This window comes from Wolffia australiana, chromosome 9, assembly GCF_029677425.1.
Source record: "Wolffia australiana isolate 7733 chromosome 9, ASM2967742v1".
Taxonomy (NCBI): domain Eukaryota; kingdom Viridiplantae; phylum Streptophyta; class Magnoliopsida; order Alismatales; family Araceae; genus Wolffia; species Wolffia australiana.
Window position 1 is genome coordinate 10,572,444 of NC_135843.1, and position 14,817 is coordinate 10,587,260.

General features: G+C 39.7%; 1 protein-coding gene across 5 annotated transcripts; it reads right to left on the minus strand.

Annotated features, from left to right (window-relative positions):
* Positions 1-3,807: 3,807 nt before the first annotated feature.
* On the minus strand, positions 3,808-14,802 carry LOC144707740 (uncharacterized). Of its 5 annotated transcripts, none has more exons than XM_078580973.1 (14): positions 14,652-14,800; positions 13,990-14,275; positions 13,314-13,488; positions 12,399-12,482; positions 12,080-12,321; positions 11,759-11,993; positions 7,435-7,514; positions 7,277-7,361; positions 6,275-6,406; positions 5,890-6,003; positions 5,066-5,113; positions 4,873-4,957; positions 4,710-4,766; positions 3,808-4,171 (listed from the first exon to the last, which is right to left on the minus strand). In XM_078580973.1, the coding sequence occupies exons 2-14, from the start codon at positions 14,211-14,213 to the stop codon at positions 4,002-4,004; spliced, it is 1,731 nt and encodes a 576-aa protein (XP_078437099.1). In that variant the 5' UTR covers positions 14,214-14,275; positions 14,652-14,800; the 3' UTR covers positions 3,808-4,001. The 5 variants fall into 5 exon arrangements, with proteins under 5 accessions (XP_078437099.1, XP_078437101.1, XP_078437100.1 ...); XM_078580975.1 differs by having other exon boundaries at positions 14,630-14,725; XM_078580974.1 differs by having other exon boundaries at positions 14,623-14,711.
* Between the last annotated feature and the right edge of the window lie 15 nt (positions 14,803-14,817).

Genomic DNA, 14,817 nt, shown 5'->3' on the forward strand with positions numbered 1-14,817 from the left:
ATGCCTTAACACTGTACATTATCAAATAAAAAATGAATAAACCATGGCAAAATATTATATTGCTCGCTATCTTATGAATAAAAAAATTAATTGTCAAATGATAGAAAATTAATTCTTAGATAATTTTATTTTTATTTAAAAAGTGGAGGGGAAACCCACTTGGGGAGAGATAACCTCACTTTAAAGATGCATTTAATGTAACTTCTTGTGACAGTTTTCATATTTATAAGAAATGTTCAAAAAAATATAACTCATAAGCTCATCCAATAAACGATTGATTAAATAACTACTGGGGGCATTTAAATAATCATGATCACATTGATCCAACCATTCACCCTTTATGATTCCTATTTCTCTGTAAAATTTTCATATATATATTAAAAAAAAGTTATGCTCCCAAATTGTGGTTAGATTTTTTCAAAGCTAAATAGTTTTTGCATTCATGCTTATGCATACAGTGTGTGCATTTATAACATGAGTGTGATAGTCTTATCATTTGATTATTATAGGGTTAGTAACCAATTCTATCATAATTTTCTTTTTACGGCTCATGATATATACTGATATTCATTTTGACATCTAGTTTTCACTCGATCACATTTACTTATATTAATGTAGTAAGGTCAGAAAAGAGTGAAGTCATCAAGAAGGCATAAATTACATATGAATAGATTATCATTAGTACAGGTGCGAAATCAATGAGAGCAAGTACATTCCAATAAAATCTAATCATCACATAAGAATGTTCAATGAAATTTTTATATAATCATAGCATTTCCAACTGGCTATTTGGTGAAGACATTGACTAACTTCTGCAGGGAATAACAGTGAGTGAAAACGAATATGATATAATTCATTTAGTTATGAGTGGTAGGATCAGTTTTAATATAATTTAGATTTTTCATATGAATTCTCAAAGTTAACAAAAAATATATTTCACAGTCTGGAAATATATTTTAAACTAGATCAAGGCACAAAAAGCATGTGTGATTATCGGAATATATTTTTATCGGTATGAAGCCTCTTACTCTGGGGTGCTCTCATCATTTTTATTAAATAGATATTTATAGGAAAAATTATTAAACTTTGGACACTAGAAACTAAGCACAAAATCTAGATTTAGATTTCATATCTACACCATTAGGACTGCCTTGCCTGCTCACAGTTCAATTCCATATGAATTCAATGCTCAAAAAATCACAAAAATTGATCAAATATCTAGGGGACATTCCTAAAATATTAAAGTTCTCTATTTTTTGGATTTCTTCATAAAAATCCCGAATCTAGCGCAAGTTGGATTAATCGTGCATAAATCACGTTATCTTCTTGATTTAAAATCAATTTTGAACTATATTTCTAGGTAGAAATAAATCTTATTTTATTATCATTATGACTCGTCACACTTTTTCCATTTAAAATATTTTATTCATCCAAATTAATTTGATTTTTTTTCAGATGGCTACCCATTAAATTTGCAATCCTTCATACCTTGAAAACCACATCCTCAATAATGATGAAATTCATAAAATCTCTTTGTAACCATCTTTACTCACCGCACAGAAAATTTTGTATGTTTTAAAGATAACTTAAGCTACATAAATTAATTTATGCCAAGCACAACAATATTAAGCACTTTTAAACCATCCACTAAGCAGAAATAATTGCAATGACATCAGCAAAGTCATTACTTATTTGTATGTCACTTGTGACTAGGGACATGGAAAGCCTTAAATACTTTTAAGAATTGAATTGTGTTATAATCATTGAATTATGGATTTATCATGGCACTAATATTATTTTAAAAAAAATTTAAGAAGCCAGTGTCTCAAGGTACAAATCCAAGTAGCTTATTTAAATTCAAAACCTCAGCAGCACTCTTGGAATATTTAAATCAATATCATTGGCTGATTGGGAAACAGATTATTTGAAGATTGCTCATCCTCATGTTTCTCCAAGCACTACAACATTTAATTTGATTATCAGATTACAAGTTCTAGATTCTTCTTTAAAAATCAGTGCAAATGTTAAATATATGACGAACATGCAAATTTTCAAGTTGAGCTTTCTTTGATGTGGGATAGTCAGTGGTGGAAAGATAATGAATACACATGGTTTATGCACTTAGTTTCTAATTTCAGAATGTGAATATTATATATATTGAATCAAAATGATGAGAGCACCCTTGCAGAAGTAACCAAATACTAACCAAAAGCTAGAGACAAAAAATGGTCTCTAGATCAAGGCCAAAAGAGCACGTGTGATTAAGTGACTTTATTTACTCTTACTCAAATCATATATGCTTAATTGTAAGGAAAAGAGTGTCATTTTGGTTGCAAATAAAGTACATTAATTTTCACTCACAATCCTTTCAGCATCTGGTGGATGTCTTCAAAAGAGCCGGGCACCAAATGTTCTGCCTTTGTATCTCATTGAACACGCGTGACGCCGTCAACGCTAGATAGAAGGAAATCATTAATTTGTGGGTTAAGCTAGGGCTCCATTTTTCATCCTGTGTCAATTTTATTTGAAAGATAGGGAAGATCACACAAAGTCGGTAACCCTCCTAATCGATCCTGTGTCAATAAAGTCATATTCACTTACAAAGCTTTTCCATAAATGAGTTATTAATCCCTAATATTTTCATTTTTTCAGACATTATTATATTAAACAAACTTGAAGTTGACACAAGTCTAATTTGCTCCATATATCACAGCTAATTGAGAAATCTCAAAGATATCACCAAAGTTAATATCTATGCGCTGCCGTAGGTTGACCTAATCACGTTTGCATCTTAAGGAAGATGATTGACCCCCCGTGGAGATGATTACTTAGAGAGAGAGATATGGAAATTAGCATGACCCGTGTGATTTGTAGAGAGAGATATGGGAATCGGCATGTGACCCATGTTATTACTTAGACAAAGGTGGGAATTAACATGTGAGCCATGTGATTACTTAGAGAGAAATATGACAATTAGCATCTAACCCATGTGATTACTTAGAGAGAGACTTATATATATGGGAAATAGCGTGTGACCCAAAACATGCAAAATAAACATATTAAACTATATGTCACAGGTTGACCCTAAACTGAAGAAGTAGGCATTGTCTGCATGAAGATAAACATAGGAACTCAGTGATTTCGAAAAAATCTTACCAAAAGTTTGGCATTTAACCTATTTTTTATATCTCTGAAGTTTGCTATAAAATGGAGATTGATAATGCTAATGATATTCATGATGATTTAACTGACGAAAAATGGTGAAAGACAAGTTGGACCAATTTGGTCACACTATGGTTTACATTCCCGGATGAATGATTAAACGATGGTCTATTTCTACTCCATTTGTTCAATATAGTAAGATGCCTTAAGTAACTAATAAGCATTTAAAGAAATTCGACCAATATAGTATATGGTGAGATGATTAAATCAAATTTCTTGAAAAACTTAGAAGTTATTTGAAGCCTCTAAATCATTTCTCTCGGCATGTAGGGTTTCAAATAGATCGAGTCACTATGATCTATTTGTAAGGCATTTCCTTGATATCGTAAGAGGTCATGAATAAGCTGTAAAATTTTCAATAAATTTGATTAAATCAGTCTCTTAAGTAAGATCATCCCTCACTAAAGAGGTTTTCCCCATCTTCTTTTTACCATTTCAGGTACTTGAGAGGAAAAAATGGGCAAATTATTTACAGAAATATAAAACTATTAAAACATGACATCCAAGAAAGGTCTAAAACTATATTTTTATGCGCCTCGGAATCATTAATTTGATTTTAGTGGCGTAGAATAACAAAGAAAAAAATGCACAAGAAAATAGACGTGTCTATATTCTTTCAAGCAGAGAAATATACAAGCGAGAAGCAAGGCGATTTTTGGCAGATTAAAGCCAAGAATTATAGCAGATAGCTCTAAAGAACACAAAGAATTATAAGTGAAAAGTGAGAGACAGAACCTGGCCAAGGCATGGACAAACAGGTGAGATGCGAGGGCCCGAGATCATCTCCTCTTGGCGGCAGACGATGGCGGCATCGGAGGCGGCGGCGACAGATGAACCGGGGGCCTTCCGAGCGCGTTGGGCATCCTGTTGGGGGCCTCGTTGGCTTCAAGCCGAGGGGGCAACATGTTTAGGAAGCTTCCTTGTGCTGGCTGTTCTTTTGGCTCAGATTCTAGAGAGAGAGATGCCAATGAGCGAGTGACCCATGCAATAAGATAGAGATGGAAATCAGCATGTGAAACATGTGATTCTTAGAGAGAGCAATGGGCATCAGCACGATACCACCCGTGTGATAACTCAGAAAAAGAAGTGGGAATTAGCACGTGACCCATGTGTTTACTTAGAGAGAGATATGGGAATTGGCATGTGACCCGTAACATAACTTAAACACAGAGGGAGAGAGATGGGAATTAGCGTATGCCTCTGAGATCTCTTAGAGAGAGAGATGGGAATAAGTGTGCGACCCATAAGATAATTCAGAGAGGGAGAACTTGGATGAGACCCATGAGATTACTTGGAGAGAGAGATATGGAATTAGCATGAGACCCGTAAGATAACTTAGAGAGAGAGATGGGAATTAGCATGAGACCCATGAGATTACTAAGAGAAGGGAATTAGCGTGCAACACATGGGATAACTTAGAGAGAGAGATGGGAATAAGCATGTGACCCATTTAATTACTTAGAGAGAGATGGGAGAAAGTGGCGTACCGAATAATGATCTGATCGACGGCCTCTTTGGCTTGTTGCTCTTTTTCTTCAACTCCGCTGTGAAGAGAGAGAGACCTCTTTCTTAGTAAACTAAAAATGAATTTTGAAAGCAGCTAAGAAGGGATCAAGAGAGAGACAGATAGATAGAGAGAGAGAGAGAGACCCATGCCCGGAACTTGATGGTCGTTGACAATCTCAAAGTTTTTGTAAGTGTACCCAACGAAGTTAACATCCTTGGATGAAAGCATCTGCGGGGGAGAGAGAAAGGGAAAAGTAAGGTCTTTAAATCCCATCCAGTGGTAGCTAAACTAGAGTAAAGTAGGGAAGAGAAGCTTTTCAAGGCATAAGGAAGCTACTTTTCTCCAAGGCCCGGCTTTAGATGGCGTATGCTTTGGCGCCTCAGCCTGCAATGTCCATGTAAGCATTAGAGTCAAACTAACACTGTTATCTCATAACAATCTCTCTTTATCTCTCTCAACAAATTTTATTTACACGTACATACTCTCTCTTTCCATCTCTCTTACATCCTTAATCTCTCCCCACAAGTCCATTTACATATATCTCCTCTCCACAAATCCTTTTGCATGGATCTCTCTCTCTACAAACCTGTTTACATGTATCTCCCCCCTCGCTATCCATCCATCTATCTCCCTATCGATCAATACGTCTATTTATAAAATTTATCTCTTCCTGTCTCTGTCTTTCTTTCTTTCTTTCTCTATTTCTCTATTCGCCAATCTAGCTACCTACCTACCCACCCATTTATCTACCAACCTATCTATATCTCTTATCTCCACAGCCCACCTCTCTTAATCTCACAATTAGACATGGTCGTTCTGTTCTTTTTGTGCAAATCTGTGCTAATTGTTCGTTCTGAACAGAACAAAAACAAATTCGAACAGAACATCACACAGACCCGTGTGCAGTTCTTTTGTTCGCTTTGTGCGAATTTTGTTCTAGTTTTGTGAGAATGCGTGAATTTGTGTGAATGTGCGAAATTTGTTCGTTTTAGGGAAAAAAAAATAACAGAACAAAGAACAAGGCCCTGTGCAGTTCTTTTTTGAGATTTTTTTTTCGTTTAAAACGAACAGAACAGAACAACCATGTCTACTCACAATACACTTGCCTCTCTAAGCACGAGACCCTCTGATTCTCACAAAGTAGGGATCAAAACACGAACCTCCTCGAACTTCTCAAAATTCTGAGTGTCGAGATCGTCGTTGACCTGAGGGATGAACGCTGCCTCCATCTGGTAAAGTCTATGCCACTGGACCCCTTGGAACCACGGATGGGCCTGCAAAACCCCACAGTTTTATTTGTGAGCGAGTCAATGAGTGTTTTATCCTCTTCTTCTGTCGTGTTCCCTCCAAGGTTTAGGACGGTAGACTGTCCGAAATGGAACCAGTTGGGACGGAACGATTTCAAGGCGAACACCAGTAGTGGACGGATACGATTTGGGACGGTAAAATCATGGACGGATGAATCACAGAGTATCCATTCCGCCCCCCAACTATAGTGTGTTTATATCACAATCAACCAGATTCTATTATGGAAGAAAACAGGACCTTTATCTCCTGAGCGCCCTTTGTTCCGAGTCTCTGCTCTACATTGCAAAGTAGTCGGCAGATGAGATCTTTGGCTTCAGGAGATAACTTTGCCTCCTCCGGAAATTTCAAATGAGTTCTCCAGTTTACAATCTGCTCATCATGAGGAAATAACCAAAATTAACCCATAAATGTCTGAAAAACTGCATCCTCAAAGTCTAGCAAGCCCTATCTTGGACTTTCTCCTTGAAGATCTGATTCTTTTAATGGACTGATTTGAACAATCAGTCTGATCTTGATCCAGCTGATCTAGTCGATCAGAATGGATTGATCAGAACATTGATCCCATTTGTGACCTGGGCCAGTTAGTCAATCAAATCTTTTGATCAGATTCGATCACTGGCCTTACCTAGTCAGATCCCATCCATGGTTCATAAACTGGATCTGTGGTTGTCAATTTTGAGAGTCAATTTTGATTGGGTAGGCCTACAAATTTTTATTGTCAATTTTGATTGACAATCTTCATCAATTGGATCAAACCTTGGATTGGAGGATCCAACTACGATTATTGTGGCAACCCTGACAATTACTTCACAAAGGAATCAGTATTTAGGATCAATGATTTCCGCCAGTTCATTTAAATGAAAAGTTTTTGAAGAACAGTTCAGGTAAATAGTAATTCAACGAAAGCTGGAGACATTTCCACAACTATCTAGAGAAGTGTGTCTCCAGATAGTATAGCAAATTTTAGCTGCTGGTTTGCCATTGACTATAGATAACCTGATTATCAGACCTCTTAATAGAAGATCTTGATATCACAACGGCTGGAAGTCCAAAATCTAACGATTTTGACCCGCTCAATGGCTGGACAGGCAAGTCTAAGCCTTTTATAGTGACACTATTACATTTCTAGTGACAGTATTATACGCATGTATCTATGCACAAGGAATCACTCAAAGAATAACTCAAAGATCCTGCGAGCAAACAGAGGAAGCAATTGTAAAGTGATAAGCAAGCCGTTACCTTTCTGCAAGTCGACATTGGATCTTCAGAATAAAACGGTGGATAGCCAACAAGCATTTCGAACATAATTGCTCCGAGGGACCACCTGGGAGAAGTAAGGATAAATCTAGCTTTCATAAACTAATGATGCAGAAGTAGATGTTAGGGTTGTCACTGACCAGTCACATTCCATCCCGTAACCCTTCTTAAGCAGTACTTCTGGGGCAATGTAATCAGGGGTACCCACGGTCGAATAGGCCTGCATGCTTATTAGTGTAAGCCAAAAAAAATGGTTTTCTAAAGAGATTTATGTGAAGACCCCCAACCCAGTCAAGGGTGTCTTTGTCATTAGTCTTTAAATTAGTTTCCCCTTTTTTTCGAAAAATAAATAGTTTCCCCTTAAATAGATGTAGCCCTTCCCTAGAGAGGGCAAACAATAAGTTGGTGAATGGGAAGGGAGGGCCCCTGGTGGGATTGAGGAGCCAATCTAGATCTGTAACCATTATTCTTCAATCTTTCTCTCTCAATTCCTATCTCTACCCTTCAAAAATCATCCCATGGAGACGTACCCGAAGTCTCAGACGTTGTGAATCAGGGGTTTTGCTACAATCCCCTACCCAGGTCAAGGATATTTTGGCATTTTCTCCTAATAATGCTCTTCAAGAACTTGTGATTGAACCGGGCAGAGGATCATTCTGGAGGTTAGTTGTCAGTGGTTTTTCCTATCTTTCCTCTCTTTAAGAACTTGCAATTGAACTGCGCAGAGGATCATCCTGGAGGTTTGCTGTCAGTGGTTCTTCCTATCTTTGCTCTCTTTCTCAATCTACCTTTCCTTCTAAGATCCACCATCGAAAGAGACCTCCACCAAGGTCTCTGACACTCTTTAAGATAACATGAAGAAATAGTAAGCTGATAAGACTGGAGTAAGATGCAAACAAAGTAAAGAGTAATGAGGTACTACTCCATTATTCAATTTCGCATTTATATATCTTTATCATCTAAGTAACACAGACCAGAAGCTGGGGACAGGCCAATGGACAGGGGAGGGCTAGACCCTGACTCAGCAAATTTTGGTCATTCATAGCTAAAGCAGACCAGCAAGAAATGGGGCCAATGGACTGCGTGTATATGTGGAGAAGCATGACGGGAGGTGAGATAAAACCTAGACTGCACAGGTTTCAATGCTCAGTCGAGATGGCAGAGAAGTTTCCTAATGCAAATGTGAGATCACTGCCAAGGCCGTTATCGGATCATACTCCCATTGTGTGGGTGAGCAATGAGGCTCTCAGGCGATCCATGTATTTCAAGATGGATAAATCGTGGTTCCATGAAGAAAAGTTCAATGAAGAGATAGCACAAGCATGGACTACATGACCAAGAGCAAGGTCAGACATAGAGAACCTCGCCCAGAAATTGAAAGGGCTACGGCAACATTTGATGGGGTATCGGAAACAAGTTTGGGATACCAGGAAGAAGAGGAGGAATGATGCCCTAGCCAAAGTAAAGCAACTGGATGATTTGGAAGACATCAGAACTCTAGAGGGAGAAGAGGTTCAAGAGCGTAGAAGATGGCAGGGTGTGGTTGCAGAGGAAGACAAGAAATTGGAGATGGATTGAGACAGTGATCAAGACAATTATGGCTACGTGCAGGGGACGCAAACACGAGATTCTTCCATCTGGTGGCAAATGGCAGGAGGCGTACAAACCAAATAGTGAAAATAAAGGTGGGACAGAGGGAACACACTGGCACACAGGCAGTAGGGCAAGCCATTGCAGACCATTTCAGATCCTTCTCCAGAAAGGGAAAACGGAGTAGATGGAAGTGGTGTGGCAAGGAGGCAAGGAGGGTGAGCCCTGAACATCAAGTGGAATTAATCTGACCATTTTCAGAAGAGGAGTTCAAGGCAGCAATTAAGGGGTTGAATGGGTAGGGAGCTCTGGGTCCAGAAGGCATCCCGATGTTCTTTTACAGCCAATGTTGGAATCTGGTCGGTTCCGATGTGATGGCCAAATTAGATGACTTTAGAGAAGGATGACGAAACATGGAGAAGATCAATAGATCACATATATTCCTCCTGCCAAAGGACAAGGGGCGGAAAAACATTCAAGATTTTAGACCCATTTTATTGTCGAATTCAATCTATTTGATTATTACCATGGTGTTAGCAAACAGGCTGAGAGCCAGGATTGGTGAACTGGTTGGACCTGCTCAGTTAGCCTTTATTCTTGGCAGAATACTGGTGGATAGTGCAGTAACAGCCGGGGAAATACTAGCCCCAAGGAAGAGGAAGGGAACACGAGGGTTCATGTGGAAGGTCGACTTTGCCAAGGCATATAACTCTTTAGACTACGATGTCCTATGGATCTCTATGAAGAGGAGGGGCTTTCCCAAGGAATGGATAATCTGGGTGAAGAGATGCGTCACATCGCACTCCTGCATGGTGCTTGTAAACAGACGCCCAGAAGGCGATCGAATACAGCCTCAATGAGTGAGACAAGGCTGCCCATTGGCACTGCTACTGTTTGTCTGGGCAGTGGACGCACTCGCATTCTTTACTGAGCAAGCATGCACAAAGGGCTTGCTGCGAGACTATCAACTATCCGAGCAATCAAATGGAATTCCTCTGATACAATGCACTGATGACACCACTTTCTTCATCGAAGGCTCTGTGAGGGAAGCGAAGAATTTATACATCATAATTGATCTTTTTTGCCGATTTCTCGTGACTTCAAATAAACAGGAGCAAATCAGCTTTTATGTGTAAAGGGTTCTCGCCACAAGAGGAGGCACAGTGAGTGGAGATTCTGAGAACACTAATTGGGCAACTTACAAAGAGATATCTCGGCCTACTATTGACGAAGGGGAGGATGACGAAAGCTGATCGGCAACCAATCATTGAGAAGGTGGAACGATGACTAGAGGGATGGCAAGCAAAAGTGCTATCGAGAGGGGGATGATTGGTGTTGCTGAGGTCAGTCTTATCATCCATTCCTATTTTCTATCTCTCCGTATTCAAGATGCCCACGGGAGTCGGGAAGAATATAAAAGGCATGATGAGGCATTTTCTATGGAGGATCTGGGTCAGAAAAAAGAGGCGGCCTTGCAACGATGGCATAGGATAAGGTATGTCGTCCAATTAAGATGGGAGGTATGGGGGTCCTACATATGCAGAGTATGAACACAGCAATACTAATCAAATGGGTGGAGAGAATTATGAATCCACGAGAGGATTTAGTCATCAATTTATTGCGTGACATCTATGGTAAGGGACTGAATTAGGACAGAAAGGCAGATATGTATCATAGAGCATCGCCATTCTGGCAAGGGCTGAGACAGGTCTTTCTTAGAGTGCAAGGTTTTTTTTCGGCCAAGTTAGGCGACGGGACGACATTCCAATATTGGAGATGCGTGGTCGCCACGTGGAAATCTTAGTGAGACATTCCCTCGACTGTATGCACTTGCCCAGGATCAAAATGCCCACATGCGCAACTGCTGGGAGGGCGCATGGAACCCAATCATACATGGGGCCTTATCCGACCAGCGTGTCTCTGAGTTCATAGATATGCAGCAATCCCTACTCCAGCTACGACCAGAAGATGGAGAACGAGACAGTTGGGCATCGACAAATGTCCCCTTCTCGGTCCAGAAGGTTTTTACAATGATCCGAAAGGGCCAAGAGGAAGACATGCCATTAGCCAGCGCATGCAGGTTCATATGGCGCCTAAAAGTCCCATTGAAGGTGAGATTTTTTGGGTGGCTTCTAGCAAGGAAAAGATTAGTAACAAGAGTTTTTCGCAAAAGGATATACCCTCATACTTCGTCGCAATGTGTGTTGTATTTGAATGGGGAAAAAGATTGCAACCATCTTTTCTTTGAATGCTCCTTTGCTCGCACGGTTTGGGCCAGCCAGATACTCTCAAATATGAAGGTGACATCTGAACAGGCTTTTTGGGATTCGGCACAAAATTATGAGGGAAGAGGAAACAAGGAAGGGGGCCGAGCACTAGAGGTGTTGTGGGCCATCTGGTTGCATAGAAACGAGGTATTGTTCAGAGGAAGAAGTTCTTCTACTGATGGAGCCATACATGAAGCAGAAGGACTAAAGGCAGCATGGTCTTTGCGAGCGACGGGAGGTGAAGGGAGGTTTTGAAGATGATTGAAAGGAGGGTAAAGGGCCTGTAAGGTCCTGATGGGAGGTTCACCGATTCGTCGGGTGTTCATCCCTTGTTATAGTTCAAAAAAAAAAAAAGTAACACAGACCAGATGTGGACAAAAAGAAATTCTATCCGGATGTCACACACATAGTTGAAAGGATATATCTGATAAGAGTCTTAAATGCCCTAAAAATATTTATAAACCACAAAGTAGACAAATACTAGGATTTGAGGAGAACGGCTCCTATTAGTTAGGGCTTAAATATTTGTGATACTCTGTTTTCCAGTAAGTTAACAACAGCTTCTTATCATGAACAAGAATGTCATGCATTTAGAAGGAAATCCTACCAACGTTCTTCTATTCTTCTGCCAATGCATCAGTTGTTCCTGTTGTGTGCGTCTTGGTGTAGACGACGAGTTCGACTGTCTATCTCCTTGTGACGCAGGATTGTAGTTCCTTCCAAGAGCATCAGTCTCGCTCAGATTAGGGAAGCTGCTACAATCAAGCGGTTTGCATAACCCAAAATCTGAGAGCTTCATGTGTCCATAACGGTCTAATAGTAAATTGTCTGGTTTAATATCCCTGAAAAATGAGTACAAGTAGACAAAATAAATATTCTGAGCACCCTAATACCATTATTCAATTAAATTTTGAATCATAAAATTTACCTATGGATATAGTTATGCTTGTGAATAGATTCAATAGCCAATACCGTTTGGGCAACATAAAACCTGGACATATCCTCCGTTAAGGTATCCTTACGCATCAGCAGAGTCATCATGTCTCCGCCTGGTAGGTATTCCATGATGAGATATAAATACTCGTCATCCTGGAAAGAGCAGTACAGTTTCACAATGCAAGGGCTGTCCACTTCAGCGAGGAGATTCCTCTCAGCTTTCACGTGCTCCACCTTTCAGAAGAAAAAAATGATAAATTGTGCTTGAGAGAAAACAGACTCGTGTGTATGATCAACTGGGACAGCACTACCTGACCCCTTCGTAGCATTTCTATCTTCTTAAGTTTCTTCATCGCATAGATATGCCCTGTGGTTTTTTCTCTGCAAAGCCTCACCTGCATTATGGTCAAACCTCCAATAAACCACAAAAGCCAAAAGTTATGAATTGATTCAAGACAAAACCCTGAAAGAATGAAACAATCAATATCTTCATATAACTTGTCGTGAGGATAAGATTCACCGTGCAAGGCGTCACAGGTAAAGAATGAATGGAAAAACTTCATTGCATGTGAATATAGAGTAGCACAAAGTAAACCTTTTGCTTGTTTGAAAGACTTTAGGTAAGTGAAATAAAAAAATCCCCACGAAAATAATATGGATGCCACGAAACGCCACACCAAGTGTAACTTGACTTCATGAAGGGCATGAAGCTTTGATGCCTTCGTCTGAAAAAAAAATCCCAATTATTTTAGACCCTACTTTCTTGAAGTATCTCCTTTTCCCACAGATGGGTTGATGGTGGATATGATTCCAAAGGCCCACCAGCGGTATTTTCGTCACTTTCATTTAGAGTAGTTTTCACCTTAAATAACTGTGAACTTCCACTAAGGAGGGGAGTAAAGAACTCTTCCAGAATATTTTCGTGCTCCAATTCAGGCATGCAACCATTCTTATTTCTATTTTTCTTTGTCTATCTCTCTGTACACATCAAAGATCATTGACGGCTGGAGACCTACCCAAGTACTCTATCGACAACACAATTATAATAAAGTTTAACCAAACTCTAAACAATACCAAAGAAGGGACAGAATCAAACAAGTAATAACCGAGGGGATTCATAGATTTCAAGAACTCTAATAGTTTTTCAGAGATCAGGGAGGAAAACCGCTCTCATTCCAAAAAGTTTTAAAAGATGGCAGAGGTTCGACGTCAGTATAAAAACATACCTCTCCAAATGCACCTCTCCCAATTATAGTTAGCAGATCGAAATCATCAACACCCATTTTGTGCCTTTGAAGACGCATATATTCAGTTTCCTTCTGCTCCAGATACTTTAAAAGATTATGTTGTTCTTCAGCCGAAACTTCAGCATCAGCAAGTTTCCTTTCCAAGACCCACCGCCTATGCAATTTCATTACGAAAAGAAAAAAGATGTTTTGTTATGACTTAGAAAACAGCATTAATGATAAGTTGATATATTTTTGCTTTATTTTTTCTCCTAGTTCGTTTTAAAGATGCGTGATACAAGCCAGCCAGTCAAACGTTTCAATCACCATTGACCATCTTCGTTTTCCAACGCTTGAAGTTCCTATTACTCCTGGCATAAGATAAAACTAAGTCGCCCTAAGAACAAAACGTAATGCCCGAGAACAACTTGAAAACTTATATTGACCCTATATTTATCCCTCTAATCAAACAAGAATAGTAACTAAGTCATTTTGAAGATGAATCTCACGTAAATAATGGATTATTTGGTCGACAAGACAGACTCCCAAGAGTCATAATGAAGGTATCCGTACCACCCCCCAACCCTCTATCCGGAAAAACATAGAATCAGACGAGATACAAACAGTTGGTGAGCAAAAACTGATGTTCTTGAAATTTAGAAGACACTTCATTAACCTCTCTCGACGGTCCTGCAGATTCTTCATCTGGGTTTTGTAATGGTTTTCAATATACTGTTTAGCAGCGACGACCTTCTGCTTAGTGACGCTAGAAGGAGCCTCATCAACTGGTGGCCTCGATGCATCCTTCCCAGTCTCCATTTCCTTCTTCTTTTCTTGATCGCGCTTCACTTTATCTCCCCTTGCCTGGAATTTACGAAACCAACTCCTCGTCGAATCCATCTAGATCAATATCTCATCTTTCCCAACGCACGAAGAAATAAGAGGATCGCGTTCTCTGGTTCCTGGACACAATATCCATAAACTCGGAATCAAATTTTTATAGGCCGATAAGACGCGAGAATAAAACAGAAACTACATCGCATTTCCTCCTAGACGCGATCGGCTCTCGAAGAAACCCGAAATTCCGGAACTAAAATAACATCTGAAGAACAAAACAGGAGCTGAATCCTGGAAAACAGAATCGTGATTTTTCTAGTCGCCGGATCAAAATCCCAAACAATCGCACGGCACCTCACAACAAATTCACGCCAACCTTGAATCAATCCAGCTACAAAACAGCGAAAAACGCCGAAATCAAGAGCAAACGACGCCGAAGATCACGAATCCGGACAAGTATAACACTACCTACCACGCACCAAGGCAGAGATGAACACAAACCTCAAATCTCCGCTGCCCTCGCCGTCTGACGATCAGTAACGGCCCGAACAGGGAAAAAGCCCGCAGTCTTTATTACTCTCTCCCTGCGGAATTAAATTTCGTTAATTACCGTTCATAAAATCTACGCCACGTGGTGTCTGCTAATTGGTCAATGGCTCTGCTGCGA

Bases quoted from the DNA above. Each gene is read 5' to 3' on its own strand.
- LOC144707740 (XM_078580973.1), bottom strand. From the start codon at position 14,213: ATGGATTCGACGAGGAGTTGGTTTCGTAAATTCCAGGCAAGGGGAGAT. The intron at 12,483-13,313 runs GTATGTTTTTAT...ACCATAATGCAG, and splicing joins GGAGAGGTGCATTTGGAGAG to GTGAGGCTTTGCAGAGAAAA. The intron at 4,767-4,872 runs GTCTCTCTCTCT...CTCTCTTCACAG, and splicing joins CCATCAAGTTCCGGGCATGG to CGGAGTTGAAGAAAAAGAGC.